At 36.4% G+C, this 17,959-nt stretch overlaps 1 protein-coding gene across 2 annotated transcripts in view; it reads right to left on the reverse strand.

Moving 5' to 3' along the window:
• Nucleotides 1-10,051: 10,051 nt before the first annotated feature.
• The window catches only part of GNAT3 (G protein subunit alpha transducin 3), a 35,872-nt gene continuing 27,964 nt past the window's right edge, over nt 10,052-17,959 (reverse strand). For both annotated transcript variants that reach the window (XM_045288864.1, XM_045288863.1), the window contains 3 exons: nt 12,821-12,950; nt 12,553-12,706; nt 10,052-10,345 (listed from right to left, as the gene is read on the reverse strand). In XM_045288864.1, the coding sequence (XP_045144799.1) occupies nt 10,155-10,345; nt 12,553-12,706; nt 12,821-12,950 (475 nt within the window). In that variant the 3' untranslated portion in view covers nt 10,052-10,154. The remainder of the gene's footprint in view (nt 10,346-12,552; nt 12,707-12,820; nt 12,951-17,959) is intronic.

Genomic DNA, 17,959 nt, shown 5'->3' on the forward strand with positions numbered 1-17,959 from the left:
TTCAGGTTTTACAGTCTCAAAAATATATGCTGTTTCTGGAAGCCTGCAAGGCTGCGCGGGAGCCACGTGGGAGTTCATGGGTAAACACAAAAACCACGTGGAAAGACTACGGGCACAGGAGCCCCAAATCCTGGCTTGCAGAGCCATGAAATCCCAAGGGGCCAAGAAGGAGGCCTGAGCAAGACCTTGAGACCCTGGGCCTAGTGGCCCATTGTGTCTGCACGCGGGAGAGATTCCCACCCTCTCCCCGCCAAGCAGGCCTGAAAGAGCGAGCAGGCCAGTGTGGGGACTGCCTTTACCCCCACTGGCTGGGTGAGGCATGGTTGAAGGTATGGGCTAACCCTATTGACTACGTTTAAGTACACCTATGTGATGTCATGGGCTTAGGTTGAGGCTTACGTTTACTTTCACCCGCACCTAGGGGGCTTAGTCTGCACATGCCCAGTTTCGGATTGTCCCATAGGCGTCCAATGGTTGCCCGATTTCCTCCCAACCCATGGAGTGGCCCTTTGCAGCCATCAGAGAGACAACTCCTTTTGTCCCTAATCTAGCTACCTCATATTTGTAAAAATAATGTCTTGAACAGAGACAGTATCTAGATCAGTGCAGATAGAGTGGAAGATAATTATCATTGTATGAAAAATAAGACTCAACTAAGAATTTCAAAATCTCGTCAGCTCAATCTCATCAGCCACGTATGAAGGAGGCTGTCTGCTACCATAAAGATTTAGTCTTAGAAGCACTAAGGATTGTTCTCCTTTGCCCTGTAGGGTCATTCTAAGTCAAAATCAATTTTATGACATTAGAGTGAGGTTAAGCATTTTAACTTCCGCAACCTAAATGTTTCAGGATAATATTTTTTTAAACTACAAATGAATTTTAAATTTCTTAATATTTCAAATGATCAAATAATTAGTTTCTCTTTATTGAAATGAAATTGATTGTAGATCCTTTTGTTGAAATGATTTCTTTGAAAGCAGAATGTGAATTATATGAGTTATAATACAATTGCAAAAAAAAAAAAAAAACCCTAAGAAAAGGAAAACCAAACTGTATTGTTTAAAATACCAATCCCAGCTCACTCCACCACACCCTCTCACCGACCTGATACTTTCTGTCTGGGCAGCTTGCTCATGATGCCCGTCCTCTGCTACCTGATTGTCCTTTGTTACACAGCAGCAAGCACACCTATTTCATTTTCTGTAGTATTGGCTCCAGCTGAACACCCCTATCAATCCCTACTGTCTGTCACCATGCCGACTTCCATTCATTTACCTCACCTTTTTCAGACATAACGTGCCCTTTTTATGTCTGAATCCTTTCACGCTATATTCATCTAAGTTTCCATATTGATCTAAATGGAGAAATTCTATATCACTTTTTCCTTAAGATAGAAGTTTTAGTAGTCTCCAATACACCTTGGGTATTTTCTACTGATTAGCCAGGATTCTGGTGGCACAATGGTTAATGTAATCAGCTGCTAACTGAAAGGTGGGGGGATCAAACCCAGGAGGCGCTCTGTGGAGAAGAACGAAACAAAACCAAAACCCTGGTGATCTGTTCCCATAAAGACTATATCCAGGGAAACCCTATGGAGCAGTTTTATTTTTTATATAGGAGTCCTATGAAATAGAATTAGAATTGATAATGTGGAACAAACTACCATAGCCAGACCAGGACTACATATTGTTGTCGTATCTTTTTAAATACTTTTTGCCTTCTCCATGTATGATGTTCTTGATGTCCCTGGTTGCTATGTCTTTAATCATTAGTGGTCAATGTGTCACATGTGTCCTTGAGATGTTCTCTGTATTTAACTGGGTTATACAAGGTCATATTTTAGTTCTTGGGAACTTTAAAAAATTTTCTTCAACTTGAATTTACATATGTGAAATTGATAGTCCGTTCCACAATCAGTTACTGACCTTATTTGGTTGTTGATATTGAGCTTCTCCATCATCTGTGCTCACAGTTATAATTGATGTGGTTCCTGTTTATTCTGTGTGGCTAGATCCCTGTGGTTAGTTTCGGTTCATGTGAGTGAAAGAAGAAATTTGCAGTGAAGAAGTTGTTGGTTTTGTAAAGTTCTATTATGTCATCTCTAGCTTCATTTCTACTATCAAAGTGATATTTTCCAACTATCTTATTCCTCTTTGTTTCAAATTATCTTATTCAAATCACAAATAATTGTCCATGCATCTTGATGGCATCGCTAACTTTAGTGGTTGGTGCATTAATCTGAATAATAGTATTCGTTGAATTTCCTTGTAAATGTAAAGATGTTCTACTATCACAGACAGAACTTTACTTTAAAGCAGATTATGAAAGGTTCTTTTTGATGACAATTTCTACATCATTCCTTTAAAATTGTTCATTTATGGTATAGTAAACCTTATCTTTGCCTGACTCAAACTGGTTAATACAAATCCATTTTGGCCCACTATTGACTAAGCTGTTGATCTTTATGTGTTCTTTGTTATTGTTTATGGGTTCCCATTTTCTTAGATTCATACTTTATACTTTTCACTTTCAGATTATTAATTGGTGTTGGCAGCTGTCAGAGAGAGTGCAGAGAGATTAACTTTTCAGTGTGGAAGGCATACAAAATACGACTGGGAAAGAGCAACTCCCCAGAGTGGATTTGACCTCAATGACCTCATTGGAGTAAATCTTTGGGACCTTTATTTGCCCATGAGGCACTACTCAAAATGATAAGAAACAGTTGCAAATATCAATTGAGAGTCAATGAGCTAGGAAAGCTTTATCATCACTATTTTATGATTACAAATCTAAAGTTCAGAGTTTGTCACACAATCAGCAAGTAAGTAGCAGAGCTGAGGTTTCCACCTAGGAATTTGGACTCCAGATTATGCCTTTGAAAGTGGTGGTATTTTCGATCGCCTCATGAGTGTGAAAGCTGGACACTGAATAAGGAAGACCAGAGAAGAATAGATGCATTTGAATTCTGTTCTGCTAAATCATAAAAATATTGAAAGTATCGTGGACTGCCAAAAGAACAAACCAATCTGTCGTAAAAGAAGGAGCTTCTTCCCTTTTTGCTTTTAAAGGGAAGAGCTTTAGTTTTTAGGGTTCATTGTTATTGTTGTTTATCCCTTGAACTTCATATTAACCACTGACACATCTACCGGTCATCGCTATAACAACGAACAAAAGGAAACCCTGTGCCTAACTGAAGTGTGGAGTGTTATCGCCTTTGCAATATAACCCCCAATGCTTATTAACATTGCTATTCTACATTAAGCAAATGATCAAATGGATTAAATACACAATCCCTTAGAAGTTAATTTAGACTATGATATAGTTAAACTATTCATTATGATTTAGGATGTTTTAAGTTTTATGGAAACACGTCCTCATAGTCTAAAATACGGCATTTAGTTATGTATATATGGTAAAAACTAAACAAAGTCCTCACAATGTATCGTTTCTTCTTTTAGAACTAGCACGCCTGAACAGAGTTTTCTCTTTAAAATCCATACTCAGCTATATTTTTTGTGTTTCTTGCCAGGCCTTGTTGGAATAGTAGTAAATATGGCCATAAAGGAGTTACTTGATGAAGTGATTTAAAACTGCAGCATGTTTCCAGTATAACTCTAATATCCTCAGGCAGCTGAATATTACAGATTCATGTCACAATTAGTATGTAGATGCTTGCTTTGCCAACCTGCTGGATTCAGAGCACTTGTAAAATGCCAAGACCAAAGAAATAATATAAAGAGACATCTGTTGAGCCTCTCCTGGGATGGGGTTTGGATAAAGGCCTTTCAGGGAGCAAGAATATTTAGGTTAAAAAAATAGTCAAAAGGAAAATACTATTTCCATTAGGTAAATATTACATAGTATTTTGCATCTCATTTTATGTTCATCAGAAAATAAATTGTGTTCATTTACTATTTACGTTTTGTATGGATTAAATAGATTGCAAGCTAGTTTCAATATGACCCAGTCATTATGTTTGCAGGGGGGTTTGCCTCCACTAATTCCTTCAAAAATTGAAATGGGAGCTGTCTATGTTTTAGGCATTGAAGTATAAGAGAGCCCAGACTGAGTATGTGAGTAGTAAAAATGCATGTTCTTTTTTTATCATTAAAGTTGCATGAATTGACTGAGAAATGAGTTACAAATTCCAACTGATTGGATGTAAAGTTATGGTCTTAAATATATGAAGTTCACAGTAGGCTTCATTAGTTAGTACAGTAAACAAAACATAATATTTAACGAGGGTGTTTTTGATCTTTATGAAGCACAGATGACATAATTGATTAAATTTATTAACTTGACTTAATTCTTTGCAACAAGAAAGAAAAGCCTCCTGAAAGTTACTAGATTTTAAGAATTTATAAATGTAAGGAAAATAATAAGATAATTAAAAATAATAGTGATGTTCCTAAGTTATACACACATACACAAAAATTTGTGATTGCTGGGAATGAAAAAGATTCAGAAACCTAAATTAAATAAAGGTGTACATTGAAGTCATATTGAATTTGGCTTGTATTAGTTCTCTTATTATGAACATACATAGCTCTGGTAGTGCTACATGTAAGGTGGCTCTAACCCACCAGCCATTCAACTGGAGAAAGAGGAGACTATCACTGCTGATGAGACTATCAGTCTCAAAAAAAACTCTCTGAGTGCCCTGACCAATACTTTTCTGTTGCCATCCACCTCCCTAGATATTTCCACTACTGTCTTAAAATAATTATATCCTACTAAAAGTATAACAAGATAGTATGTACATTTAATTTTATGATTATGAAGTAGTACCTCTTTTCTGTTTAGAAAAGAAAAAAGTTGTGATAAAAGAATAAGCAATTGTGTCTGATTTTAATAGTCTACATGAAGGTTGCATACATTTTTATTAAAAAAAAAACCCCTCTACCTATATTTTCAAAAAGTGGAGTTGATTATACTATCCTGCTGTAGACATACTTGGGGAGCACATAAAAATGAGAATACCAATATTACTGATTGTTTTTAGAATCGAGTAGAGGCCAATAAAGTGGAACATTTGTAGCTGTACCATAATGAATAATTTGACTCTAAGGGAAATAAAATGTATTATTTTGCTGGTATTTTATCTCACAAATCTTTTGCTTTATGTAAACATAAACATTCACCTAAATACTTTTAAAATGCAATTCAGGGGTTTAAAATAATTGTAGGGCCTATCACCCTTTTTTGGACATTTTTTGATGGGGTGTTTTCTATGATGATCTTGTATATTCTAAATGTTCTGATTCTAGTCTAGTAGACAATAGTCTAGTTCTTTTCTACTGTGTAAGGCTTTTAATGTACCAAAATATAAGCATTGTCCATTGATGTTGATATTATAATAGTTTTTAATATTTGACCATTTTCTTTGTGAGAAAACAAAGTCAGATAATTTTGAAAAAATGCTTCCATCATGTGTATGCTTGGGTTTGTTTGAGTTTGACCACTTTAGAAAATGTGACTCTTTCAAATAAAATACATGCTTTGCTTGAGTGTACCTCATATCTTTCCTTACCTGAAAGATGTAGCAATGACAGGGCCATTACTGTCTTCATAGGTAAATTAGGGTGTTAGGAGTTCCTTTTTCTTATACATGACTCTATTTGTTACTTAACTAGTGTAACAAATGCAGTTTAAATTAAAATTGTACTTTTACTAAACAAGAAAAGAAAATAAATATACTATTGCTAATGAAATATAAATTGGCAGCAGCAGTAATGTTGAAAAAAAAAAGTCAGGACACTCATTTTCTTCTTTATTTGAAAGAGTGGTAATTGAGGAAAACAATTAAACAGCAGGCTTAATATTATAGCAGACTGGAATTTTACTTCGCTTTAATGAAGAGAATACAAATTACTAAATCACCAACTCATTATTATTGACAAAACATAAAAATTGTCAGATATCAGACATTGTTTCTCCTTTTCGGTGTAAGCTAATTGGGACCCAGGCACAGTATAGATAAGTGAAAAGTCATGCTGTATCAAATTAATAACTGTTTAGATTTAAACTAAAGATTGGAAATGACAAAAATAACATGCTAAATTAAGTCTGTATATCTAAATAACATATGCTATATATACTCATTTGAGGCTCTTTCATTAGCCATGATAATTATTATTTTTACTGAAATGTTGGGTAATACAATTATTAGACTATTATCATATACTACTGAGACAGAAGTACACATGAAAGAAAGAGGAGGCTTTCTGCCCTGTAACGATTGATGGTCTCTGAAAACCACACTTCGGTTCTATTCTATGGGCTTCCTATGAGTCAGCATCGACTCTATGCCAGTGCATGAAAGGTACAAAAAGAATTATAATTCTCAACAAGATTCTACTATCTGTTTTTGCAACATCATTGGTCGTCCGAATTTAATATGCTTTAATGTGTGATTAAAACACATGATGCAAGTGTGCCCCACGTAGCAATAGCCTAGGTTTGTAGTTTGTTAGCAAAGGTCTACATGGAAAGGGAAAACTTTGCTTTAGTAACAGGTGAATGCTTCCTCCATCAAGAGTTGTCTGTTTAACTCTGGTTGGAGCAAAGGGTGAAGGATCTTGTTGGGATATTGAACTTTGTGCATAGAGGTCAGAGTACTCTCAGAAAGTCCTTGAGAGAAAGACACGGCGGTCTATTGCGACAAACTCCGCCACCTACGACCCCATCCAACAGTCTCCGCTGACACAAAGGGGCCACCTCGAGTTGGTGCCAACTCAATTAATGGCAGATGGCTAGTTTGTTTGGTTGATTGACTTTTAACCTTTTGTTTAAAGGTTAGTTTAAGAGGCGAAGAATTTACAATTTTAACCAGGTTCTTAAAATTATTTTAATTTTACTTCTCAAGACTTTAAATGCTTAACTATGCTTCTGAAGTGGTATAGCATATTAAAAATACATACTCCAACCAAAAGAGATTTTGATTCTCATATGCTTAGTATTGTCTGAGTAATTTTCTGTAGATATTTAAAAATACATTTCGGGATTAAATAGGATACTCTATCAAGTAAGAGGATTTATACTAGGATAGGCCCATGTCCTGAAAAACTGACGACCATTATTTATGTATTTGTTTTTATTTAAAGTATTTTGGATGTCTACAATGCATATGTGAGAATGTTATATCTCTTTTTTATAGAGTTTTGGTAGATTACTTAGTCCACATGTTTCTTCATTTCAGTCACTCTCAAGGTATTAGACATATCTAAACTAGTCAGTTCATGCTTCTGGAAAAACTGTGAGCACCCGTTTTTAATAATCCCTGAGTAGACATAAAACCACATCAGGGAACCGAGGTAACAACGCCTTGTGTGCAATGTAGCAAGCCTTCGGCGCGAGTAAGTAAGGAGCGCTGAACCTGAAGGCCAGCGTGCTTGCGAAGAGTCCGGTTCACGAAGAGAAGCCCCAGATAAGAGAATGAGGAGCACGTCAGTATAATGATGCTCCAGCATTAAAAGGCAAAGCTAAGCCTGGGTCTGTGATGCTGTGATTGCAAGAGCACCGGGTTCCCTTCAGGGATCAAATATCTCAATGAGACATATATTTCAGTTCTTTTGTCTTCCACTTGGCTCTTCTCAGGCTGCAGTAAAACTTCCCCAATATTTAGCTAGTTGCTTTCTTTGACCAGCCCCAAATTCTGTGCATTTACATTTTTATATTTTTAAATAGGAAATTAAAATATTTAAATGATGACTCTAATTCAAGAAACAACGTCAACACCTATTTTATTTCTCTTTCTGGAACACTCATTGTTGAGACTCTGAACTACATTTTTGTTGTGAAGGAAAGGTTTATAAGTTTGATCAGAAGAGTGGAAGAAATTTAACTTTTAAATATTTTCAACTGACCTCTATGTTTAATGTGTGTTATTTTGACTTTTAGAGATAATAAAATCTCAAAAGTAAATATTTATTCTTGTCAATTGTTACAAAAATATGATCCAATTATGCATGTCATAAAGACAACTTGAACCTTTTCTGACTCTTGCTCTTTCCATCTGTGTTTCTAAAACGTTAAGGCAGAGTCAGAGTGAAAGTCTAATAATAGTAGTAGTAATATTTCAAGACATTTTTGTTTCCCTTTCTGAAAAAAATGGTCTTCGCATGAACGGCTCCACTAAATGGCTCCAGAATTAAAGGACCATTAGAGAAAACAAACATGAAATACAAGATACGATTATAGTATTTTTTTCTTAATTTAAAATCGTGACATTGAAAATCTTCTAGCAAAATGATAGGTTCGCATCAACAGATATTGGGTGTTTGCCAGATAAAGTTATTTGATGCCTGATCTCAATAATTTATTATGCTTTCTTGTGCCTATGGTATGTATCTCTGAAACCCCAGACCGAGCACAGTTCCAGCAAGCTGATCCCTACTCATTGCAAGCCTGTAGGGCCGAGTAGCCTGTCCCACAGGCTTCCGAGGCTGCCATCTTCACAGAACAACGGTAGCACCTCTTCCTAGTGCAGAACAACTTGTGGGTTCAAATGATGGGCATTTCCATTAGCAGCTCACCGTTCCAGCCCTGCCCCACCAGGTTCCTTGGTCATTTTAGGTGCCTTCATCATTTATATTCTTTCCCCAAAGGTCAAATTCATTTTCAATATTTTATTTGACTCCTGATACTGCTCTTCTGTTTTTGAAAATAAACCAAAAGGATTCTTGTGAAGGTTGTCTATTGAGTTAGGAAGACCGTTGTTATAGGAAAGTGTCCCAGGTCCACGAAGTAGCAACACTGAGGGCAACTAAATCTACTGCAGCAGAGGAGTGAATTGTTTGTCGATGTTCCCTGTATCTGACTGATCCTGTTAGTACATTATTTACTCTCTTTTCAGAGTAGTTAAAATATCATGCACTCATATAATATTATGACTTATATGTCAGTTTCTGCCAGTGTCCAGAATAAACACTACTGCGGCATGTATGAAAAGCATATTTTTAAATGGTATATACTTTTTAAAAGATAGATACTATATTTTCAGTTCACTAATGATATTATTAAGTATGTAGGGCACACGTTAGCATTTGAAATGTAGGCTTTGATTATTAGCATGCAGCATATTTTTAATATTTTGCAATATTAAAATATGTAACAGTGCTGATACCTTAAGTCATTTCTGTCTTTTGCAGTCTACATCCAGTAGCCCACATTATCATCAATTGCTATTTTATTTCATACTAATCTAAAATAAAATGTAGGAATTGATATTTTATTGAGGACTCTTGTTAAGCCCTCATAGCTCTTTGTGTCCATACAAGCTGGATCAGTAGGGGTGGTGTGAGAGATGGGGATTTTCCCCAGTAGGGTTGGCTGTTCCATTTACCTTCCTGCATCTGACTGCTGGGGCAAAGTTCTAGGCATCCTTAACTTCTGCAAAAGCCAACCATTGGAAAAATAATAAAATTCTGTAGGATTCACATACCTTAGTAAATACTCAGATAAGGTCAAGTTTGAATGTTCCTCTTTCTTCAACTAGAATAGCACAGGAAGGGATATTATGGAAATCCTCAACTCTAAGGGAGAAACCCAGCTTTAAGGAATTTTTTAAAGGAAAAACTTACAGTCGATAATATAGTTGCACTTCTTTCGCATGCCTAATTCCTCATGAACAAACAATGACAAGTTAAACATTTCTTTTACAGTTAAGCTGAATAGAGAGGTGACTGATAAATCAGATACCCTGTGATTGATTTTTAAATCGTCTCTATGGTACAAGGATGATTACATTATCAGTAAAAATTAATTTTAAACATATAGTCAATGGAAACAATATGAAAATTGTTGAACTTTCAATCCTTCTGTGATTAAGAATAGATTACAATCTAGAAATTTACTTCCAAGCAAATACCATGTGATTGATACACCAGAACTGGGACTCCAGAGTTCCAAAATATGTAAGTTCGTATACTCGAAATAATGAAAGATACTCCTTAACTTAATGTTCAAGAATATTCTAAATGTATTCAGGTACAGATGACACTGCATTAAAGACATTTAAAAAATGTTTTGCTTTATAATCCTATGTATACATCTATGTCTGCTAATAATTATTCAAACCAAACCCATCACACGGAACCTTTCACTGTTTGTAACTTGGAAAGCATGCACAAGCATAAATGGAAAAGAAAAAATAATTAGAAAAGTCCACAGTCCTTCAGATTTTCTTTGATTATTATATCTGTAACTGCATCAAACACAAACTTGACATTTTGGGTATCTGTTGCGCAGGTCATGTGGGAATAAATTTCTTTATCTTCTTTTTTTAAATTCAGGTCTAGAAATTGATTCTTGATGTAGTTCCCTGCATCTTCAAATGTATTAGGCCCTTGTTAAATAGAATTTCAAAAATTAAGGAAATATACATTATTTGTAGTTTACAAAGAACAAAATCATAAATATTACCAGTCATAAATTTTAAGGATTTCCACGCCTTCATTCTGTATGGTGCTGTTCACAGCAAGGACAAACTACCAGAAGTGGTGTCTACATTGTGCTGAAAACCATCCTTAACCTAAGAGGTGACACATGCCTCAAAAAACTTACAATACAGTTGATGTACTAACAAGTTTGTCCAATATTGATAAGTAATATAAGTCTAATATATGTCAGATGCTCTCTGTGTGACTATCTGTATACTTGTGCTTTAATGTGTACTGGAAAAGGAAGATAAATACTATTATTAATGAATATGCTTAAAAACATGTTGCCATTCAGTTTATTCTAATATATAGGGACCCTATAGGACAAAGGGTATATTAAAATTATGTATTGTGTTGCTAACTTCAAGGTCAGCCGTTCAAAATTACTAGTCACTCCACAGGAGATAGGCTTTCTACTCCTGTAAACAGTTGTAATAAGGGAAGGTTTACTTTGTTCTATTGGGTCATCATGAGGCAGAATTGCCTTGATGGCAGTACATTTTTATGCACTGCCTTATAGCATTTTCAAGGCTACAACTCCTATGGTGGTTGGCTCCCACGTGCCTCTCTCTCCCACAGAGCACCCAGTTCACAGCCAAGCATTTCGCTGCTCCACCACCAGGGCTCCTGGATGCACATTAGCAGGTGATATCTGAGTGAAATCTTGGTGGAGAGCTGGGAAGGGGGAGATACACGATCTTAGTGAGAATTAAAATGTAGGAATGCCTACACCAATAGACCTGAGGATAGATTTGGGGAGGGAATGTGAGCTTTGGAGAAACTGGCTGGATGGAAATGACAGATTTTCCCAGGAAAATTTGGGAAAATCAAGTAAAACAGGTGAAGTCAACCTGTTATGGATCATGTGGTTGATGGATCTGATGTGAGATATGGAATATTGTTGAGAGTTGCTCCTGGTAGAAATTTTCACGAGCAGTAAAATGACAAAGGCTGTGCCTGAGAAAGTTTCATCTTGTAGAAGGACACCCAGAGTGTCAATTTGGAGTAAAACACAAATAAAACATGCGAGCAAACAAACACAACACAAATAAAAATGCCCGATGGTTGTGTTCATTGGAAAATATGCCGAGTGAAAGTTTCACACAGCCTGGAGCAGTGGAGTGAAGGTTTTCTAAGGATGAATGACACCCTGCCCTACATCTTGCAACAACTAGAATTCTCTGAGGACATTTTTAATAGTAGATTACCCTAAAATATTAGTCTATCTTTACTGTGCAATATTCAGCTTAATTCATGTTTATATTTAACTAACTGTTAAATAAGTGTATGGATAGATGGCACATAATTATAGGAAAATATATAGAAGCACAAATAATATATTAACTAACATAATATATATTTTGACAGAACAGTCTGTCCCTAATAACATTTGTGCTACCTCATGTACCTGAGTGGTAAAATCGGGTTTGAATTTTCATTTAAATAATCATACTTTTATGTTACACAATTTCATTCACATAATTTTATTAATTGGATTTGCATTTAGATCATAATGTAAATCAAAACAGCTATGTACCATAAAAATATTTTATGTAAAAAGTTGTCCCTGAAGTTAAAAAATAAATCCTTCTATATAACCTTGCCACTTATGGTCTCTGGCTAACAAGATCAGCACAGAAACCTGAGGCCCCGGGAAGCCAGCAAATGAAGCAAGACCTTGATCCTCATGGCGTCTCTCTGACTCCTCTCTGCAAAGTGAATTTAGCCTTTGAAGAGACACTAAGTTCTACACTAGTAAAGTACACTAAGTGTAACTAGTGTACACTAAGTTCTACACTAGTAAAGCCACCTAAATGCCAAGATTGAATTTGAATTTCTATTATAATGTTTAAGGTAATTTGGTTTTCTGCTTCATTTGATATGTAAAATCACAACGTTCTAATTGCTTCCTTGTTTATTCATTAGGGCTTGGCTTAATTGGAAATTGCCCAATTGCTACCTTATTGTAAACTTCTTCCACCCTGAGTCACACGAATGACTCAAAAATGACCACAAGTCTTATCTTCCTCATAGTAAATGTCAAGATACAGATAAGAAAATATATGCTTATAAAATAATTTATTGTTAGGGAGCTTAAGAGATGGTATCTTACCAGTGTACTCAGGAAAGCAGATACTAAGATGCACCTTCGTCACTTTTTCTTGAAACAGATCTTTTTTATTGAGAAACAGGACGATGGAGGTGGTGGCAAAATACTTGTGATTACATATACTGTTGAAAAGGTGGAGGCTTTCATGCATTCTGTTCTGTTAGGTGTACAGATATGTAGAGTTATTATTTATTAAATATTACTGTTAGGCATCGTAAAGCATGGAGTTGTGGAAAGTGGCACAGAGTTGAGATTTTACTTTGAGACTTACCACTTCTTCATCTTCCACGAGGACCATGTCGTAGGCACTGAGGGCAGCGCAGAAGATAATGCAGGTGACTCCTTCAAAGCAGTGGATCCATTTCTTTCTCTCTGATCTCTGTCCACCGACATCAAACATCCTTCAACAGGAAACAATGCCAGAATTGTACATTGACACTAAACTTTAGTGTTATCCATAGATGCCCTTGTATCTTAAAAATAACTCATTTGATTTTTACTGAGTATAACATAAACGGTGTTTGGTTCATTTGTTTAACTCAGGCACTTCTGCAAAAGAATCTCTCTCTCTCTCTCTCTCTCCTTTTCTTTTCCAGATGACTCCAAAAATTCAAACCTATGCCTGACTCACAGTGTCCATCTAGAACTGGCTGAGTGAGTCCCCATGGTTGTAAAGACGCATCCCTCCCTCTACCTCACCCTTGGGGAGCAGCTAGCAGATGGTTTCAAATTGCTGACCATTTGGGCAGATTCAGCAGATTAGGGCTTAACCACTTGCTCAACAGGAATACTTCATGCAAACTAGAGTGAAATAATTCACACAGGGACCCTAAACAACTGATTTATTCAAATTAGTTTAGAATTTCAGTAAGTAATGTATTAAGAGTTTGCAGTTGGTTTATACATACTTGAGTTAGGAAAACATGGAAGAAAACTGGAAGTCTTATGACTTTGATACGGTGATTCTTACATGTCATCTTTCTTAACCTTTTCAATAATTGTTCATTCAAACAACTGTCAACTTGCTATATTAAAGAGTTTTCTTTCTGGTAGAAATAAAAAAGCACGAAAGCTACTTGGATAATATATACTAAATATTCTATTATACAACGTTTCAGAGACAGCAACCTTTACCTTGAAACTGTGATCAAAGAATGTTCTCTAGGGGAGTGAGGGCCCATGCAGAGGTAAAGTCTATATGTAATGAACTATACAATGGTGTGTTTGAAAGATCTAATGACAGATGCAGGAAGTGGAAGGGATGTTCTTTGTAGACCTTACCAAGTTTGGGATAATGACCACATAACCTTCACGAATCCTGAGGCCAGACTGCATCAAGAGGCATTTCCCCTTTTCTCCATCGCTCCCTTATTCTAGGTCTCCCAGCATGCAAACCTTCTGGACAGGGCTATGGAGGCCCTGGGTCCCCTTTGTCCAATTGGTCCATTTCCTATGTGAGCTGTTGAAGCTGAGGGGAGATGAGCTTTGTGTGAAATGAAGCCTACCCTTTCTTCTTTGTCCTAATTAATGTGTAATAAAGCTTGTGGTCTCACTACTAGGACATGTGTGTTATTGTTAAGAATTCGGAGACCTCAACGAGCTCCTGTTTTCCTTGTTGGATCACTGCCATGAGAGCATGTGAAAGCCCGAGGCAGCACAGAGGAAGACCGGGTGTTGTCTGAGCAAATTTGAAAGTGATTGGGAAGAGGCATCTGAAAACCTGACCCACCCTTCGTTTTCTGTATTTGGTAAGAAGCACCATGATTTATGCAGTCGTTCAAGAACGGAACCAGGATATATGCTTAATACTTCACCTTCCCTTATGACCAAGCTTCCACTTTCTCATCTTTCACATCCTAGCCCCACTTCACTTTCAGTCACATCTGCCCATTTCCTTTAGAGGGCGAAGTGCACTCAACAACTGAATTGTTTGTTTTTATGTGTTTAATATCTATCATGTCCTTAATAGTTTAGATCCACCCATTTTTGAATAACACTCAAACGCATATCTCTTCAACTCAATGAAGCTTTGCAACACACTTCTGGGAATGTTATGCTCCCTAAAACACCAGCTTCTAAGTCATCAAGCACTTCAAGGAAAGTTAGGAAAACTTCAACGATTAGTCAACAAAAGGGAAGACCATCAACTGCAATCAACGATGCGAATGGTTGAAGTCTAGAAACAGGTGGAAGATGACCGTCGAGGTACCATTGAGACCTGCTGAATCTGGGAATCGCTTGTGGCTGTGCAGTTTCAATTTTAAGGCAAATTCTTGGCCTCAGCATGGTTTTGACTTGATGGGTGCCAAAAGCATTGTGGGAAGATCTGGTAGCTCAAAGGCCCGATCTTCCCATCAGCCTTTCAGTTTGACCAAAGCTGATGAAGATGTTGCCCTGCACTGAGTCAGAACATTTAAAAGGAGTATTATGTGAATCTTTAAAGATACAAAACTGCCATTTTGATATGATATAAATCAAAGAATGCAGGGTTCTTTGTGGAAGGGACTGAGAGTTGGAAACACCAGTGTCAGAAGGCTAGATCCCTTAGGGAAACCAGGGTGTGGACATGACTATGTCAATAAAGAGCTTCATAGTTTAATAGTTTTGTTTGATAAAGGTTTATGTGATTGTACAGCAATACTTTTTGTCTTACTCTTGTATTAGGTAACAATTTGGGGTCCACTTTTAATTTAGATTAGTTTAAGTCCTTCATGCAATAAATTGAAAATAGCCATACCAAAACAAATAGTCATGTGATTTGGAAATTAAAATCTAATGTCAATAAAGAATATTATATGCACTGTTATTGAGTGCTACTGATGACTAAAGCTTTCTGCAGTTAGATATGAAAAAATTATAGAGGGACCAGAGTTTTGACTTTAAGATTAAACAAAGACCTTGAAAACTACCCAGTAGGTATAATTTCAAAAATACTCAAAGTTCCTATGGAAACAATGAAAATAAATGTGTGTCTATACTTTGCAATTTATTTTGTTTGTTTTTTTAATCTGGAAAAGCAACTTGAAACAGTGGGAAAATACAGTTGTATCTCTTCCTACCTTGAGGTCATCTAAACTATGAAACATGGGAGAAATTGATTTCAGATCCTAACATTGATTCTCTGTAATTCCCACATCACTAGTTACACGGGTATCGCCTTTATTTAATACACAGCTACGTGGTTCGAAACTACTCACGAGCGCCTTCCAAATAAAGCCTGACCATCAACTTCTGCAGGATCACTGCCGTGACAAAGCTTCAGGAGAACAGTTCTGGTTGCCATGAGTCAGAGGCAGCAGATAACAATTGTTTATGTAGTTACTTAACTTTAGTACAAGGTTTACTATCTTCTGATCCTGTAAGCACAACAATGAACTCATATACCTTGCCATAAACATTTACCGAAGACATAGGTAAAGTGATTATTCCCGTTTTTTCTGATCTGACCTTTAGCAACGTGCACAAGCCTTATTTACTCAACTAATATTTGTTGAAGCTGATATGTAAGAGCACCATACAGCTTTGGCTGACAGCTGTGCTTTGAAAGTTGATAAGTATGTATACATCCACTTGCTAAGACTAGAGGTACTTATGATACATTAACTTGAGGATTTGGGTGTGTTGGAGGTGAAGAATCAGTAGGTTGAGGCTCTTGAATGCCTTTGACCTTCTCAAATTAAGACCATCCTCTGTCCTAACATGCACTAGATTTTTACATCTAATAATGTCTATCGTTCTTGTCTTGCTCCAATTCCCTTGTGTTTTGATATAGGCACTCTATCCTGGGACACTAACCAAACCTGCTGTCATGACAAAGGTACTTAGATGGAAGGAATATTTTACTCAGAAAGCACAATGCTCTGACAATAATATAATAATCAAAATACTGGACACATTGGCTAAATTTTCTCCATTAGATTGGCTTTAGCATTGCTTTTCCGCCTTCTTTTCAGCTACTTCTGGTCCCTGTTTTGCTCTACTATCTGCCTGCCCAATCCCTCTCACTGTATTTTCACTTAGACTTCCTTCCTCTAATCATGTTCATTAATTTCAATCAGATTATATTCAAATCTTGAATTTCTGAGCAATTTCTTCTGATTAAGTTGACTTTGTATATTTGATCAAGTTTCCTGAGCGGTGGCCCAAAATTTTACCTTAGAAAGGATAATTTCATGTATTTCATAGTAAACATTTTTCAAACTGTGATTTGGGGGTGGGATTACAGAGGATTCCAAGATAAAAAATAGTCATGACTGCTTTCAGGATGTGAGTATTCCCAATGTCTGGACTCTGTGGAAGTTACAACACCTCAGGAGAAAGGGACGGGGAACTTCATATACGTCCTACATATTTATTTTCTGCAACATATGGTCTTCATTGGCATTCCTGAGAATTAAAGCACCTGAAAATGTCTGAGCTAAAAACGCGGAAGAGCAGACCTATCTGCCCCCTTGATGACGTCTTCCTCACTTTCTCTGACAATGGATCTTCCCTGCGGGCTGCATGGATTGTAAAACCCACAGGTGAGGGACAGGTGTTGTCCTCAGGTAAAACGTACCGCTGTGAGAACTCACAGGGCTGGGGTGACGGAATACCGCACACTCATAGAGCAAGGATAAGTGAAGCTCTGGTCCAGCCAATGCAAGGAAATACATTCTTGTCTATGACTCTGTCTGCGCCTCAGAACAATTCTTGGGTAAAAAGGACACATAAAATTACAATCATTTTATAAAGTAAAGAAACTCAACCTTTGATAGAGTAAGTGGCTTCTCCCAAACTCAGTAAGAGATAGAACATATGTAATATAAACCCTTAGCCCCATGCTTTTTCATCTTATCGTGCAGTTGCCTACAACAAGATTAAATTTAGTTCTCTTTTCAGAAAGGGAAGACAAAGATTATTGAGACTATGGTATTATTCAAATTGATAAAATGTCTTTTAAAAGTCTATCTTAGATTGACCTCAAATAAATTTGTCATTTTATGGCTCATTTGATAATGTTGTTGTTGTTCTAGTTTTTTTTTCTCCTAATGCAGATTGACATGAGATATGGGTCCAAGGGGCATTGAACACGTCTTTAATGCCTCCTGCTATTATTGACCTAATTAGCTAAGCAGACTGACGTCAGTTTGTGTTTATAGATTCTCTTGGTTATTATGTGAGCTATAAGAAAAATTAGATTTTATTTGGTGTTGCATAATACATGATTTTTTTTCATAAACCTCTTTTCATATTTTAGCTATTCCTCTAAATTTTATTTCAGGATGGATACTATAAATTATTACAATAGATTAAAACAACTTGGAGATTCTCACAATAGAATAGTAATTTACTATATGTCTGACTAAAAAAATGGTCTCTTGTATTAAGAGACGATGAAAGCAAGAAAACAACAACAACAACAATACAG

Source organism: Echinops telfairi, unplaced genomic scaffold (assembly GCF_000313985.2).
Source record: "Echinops telfairi isolate 266 unplaced genomic scaffold, ASM31398v2 ScPeMD7_23;HRSCAF=83, whole genome shotgun sequence".
NCBI lineage: Eukaryota > Metazoa > Chordata > Mammalia > Afrosoricida > Tenrecidae > Echinops > Echinops telfairi.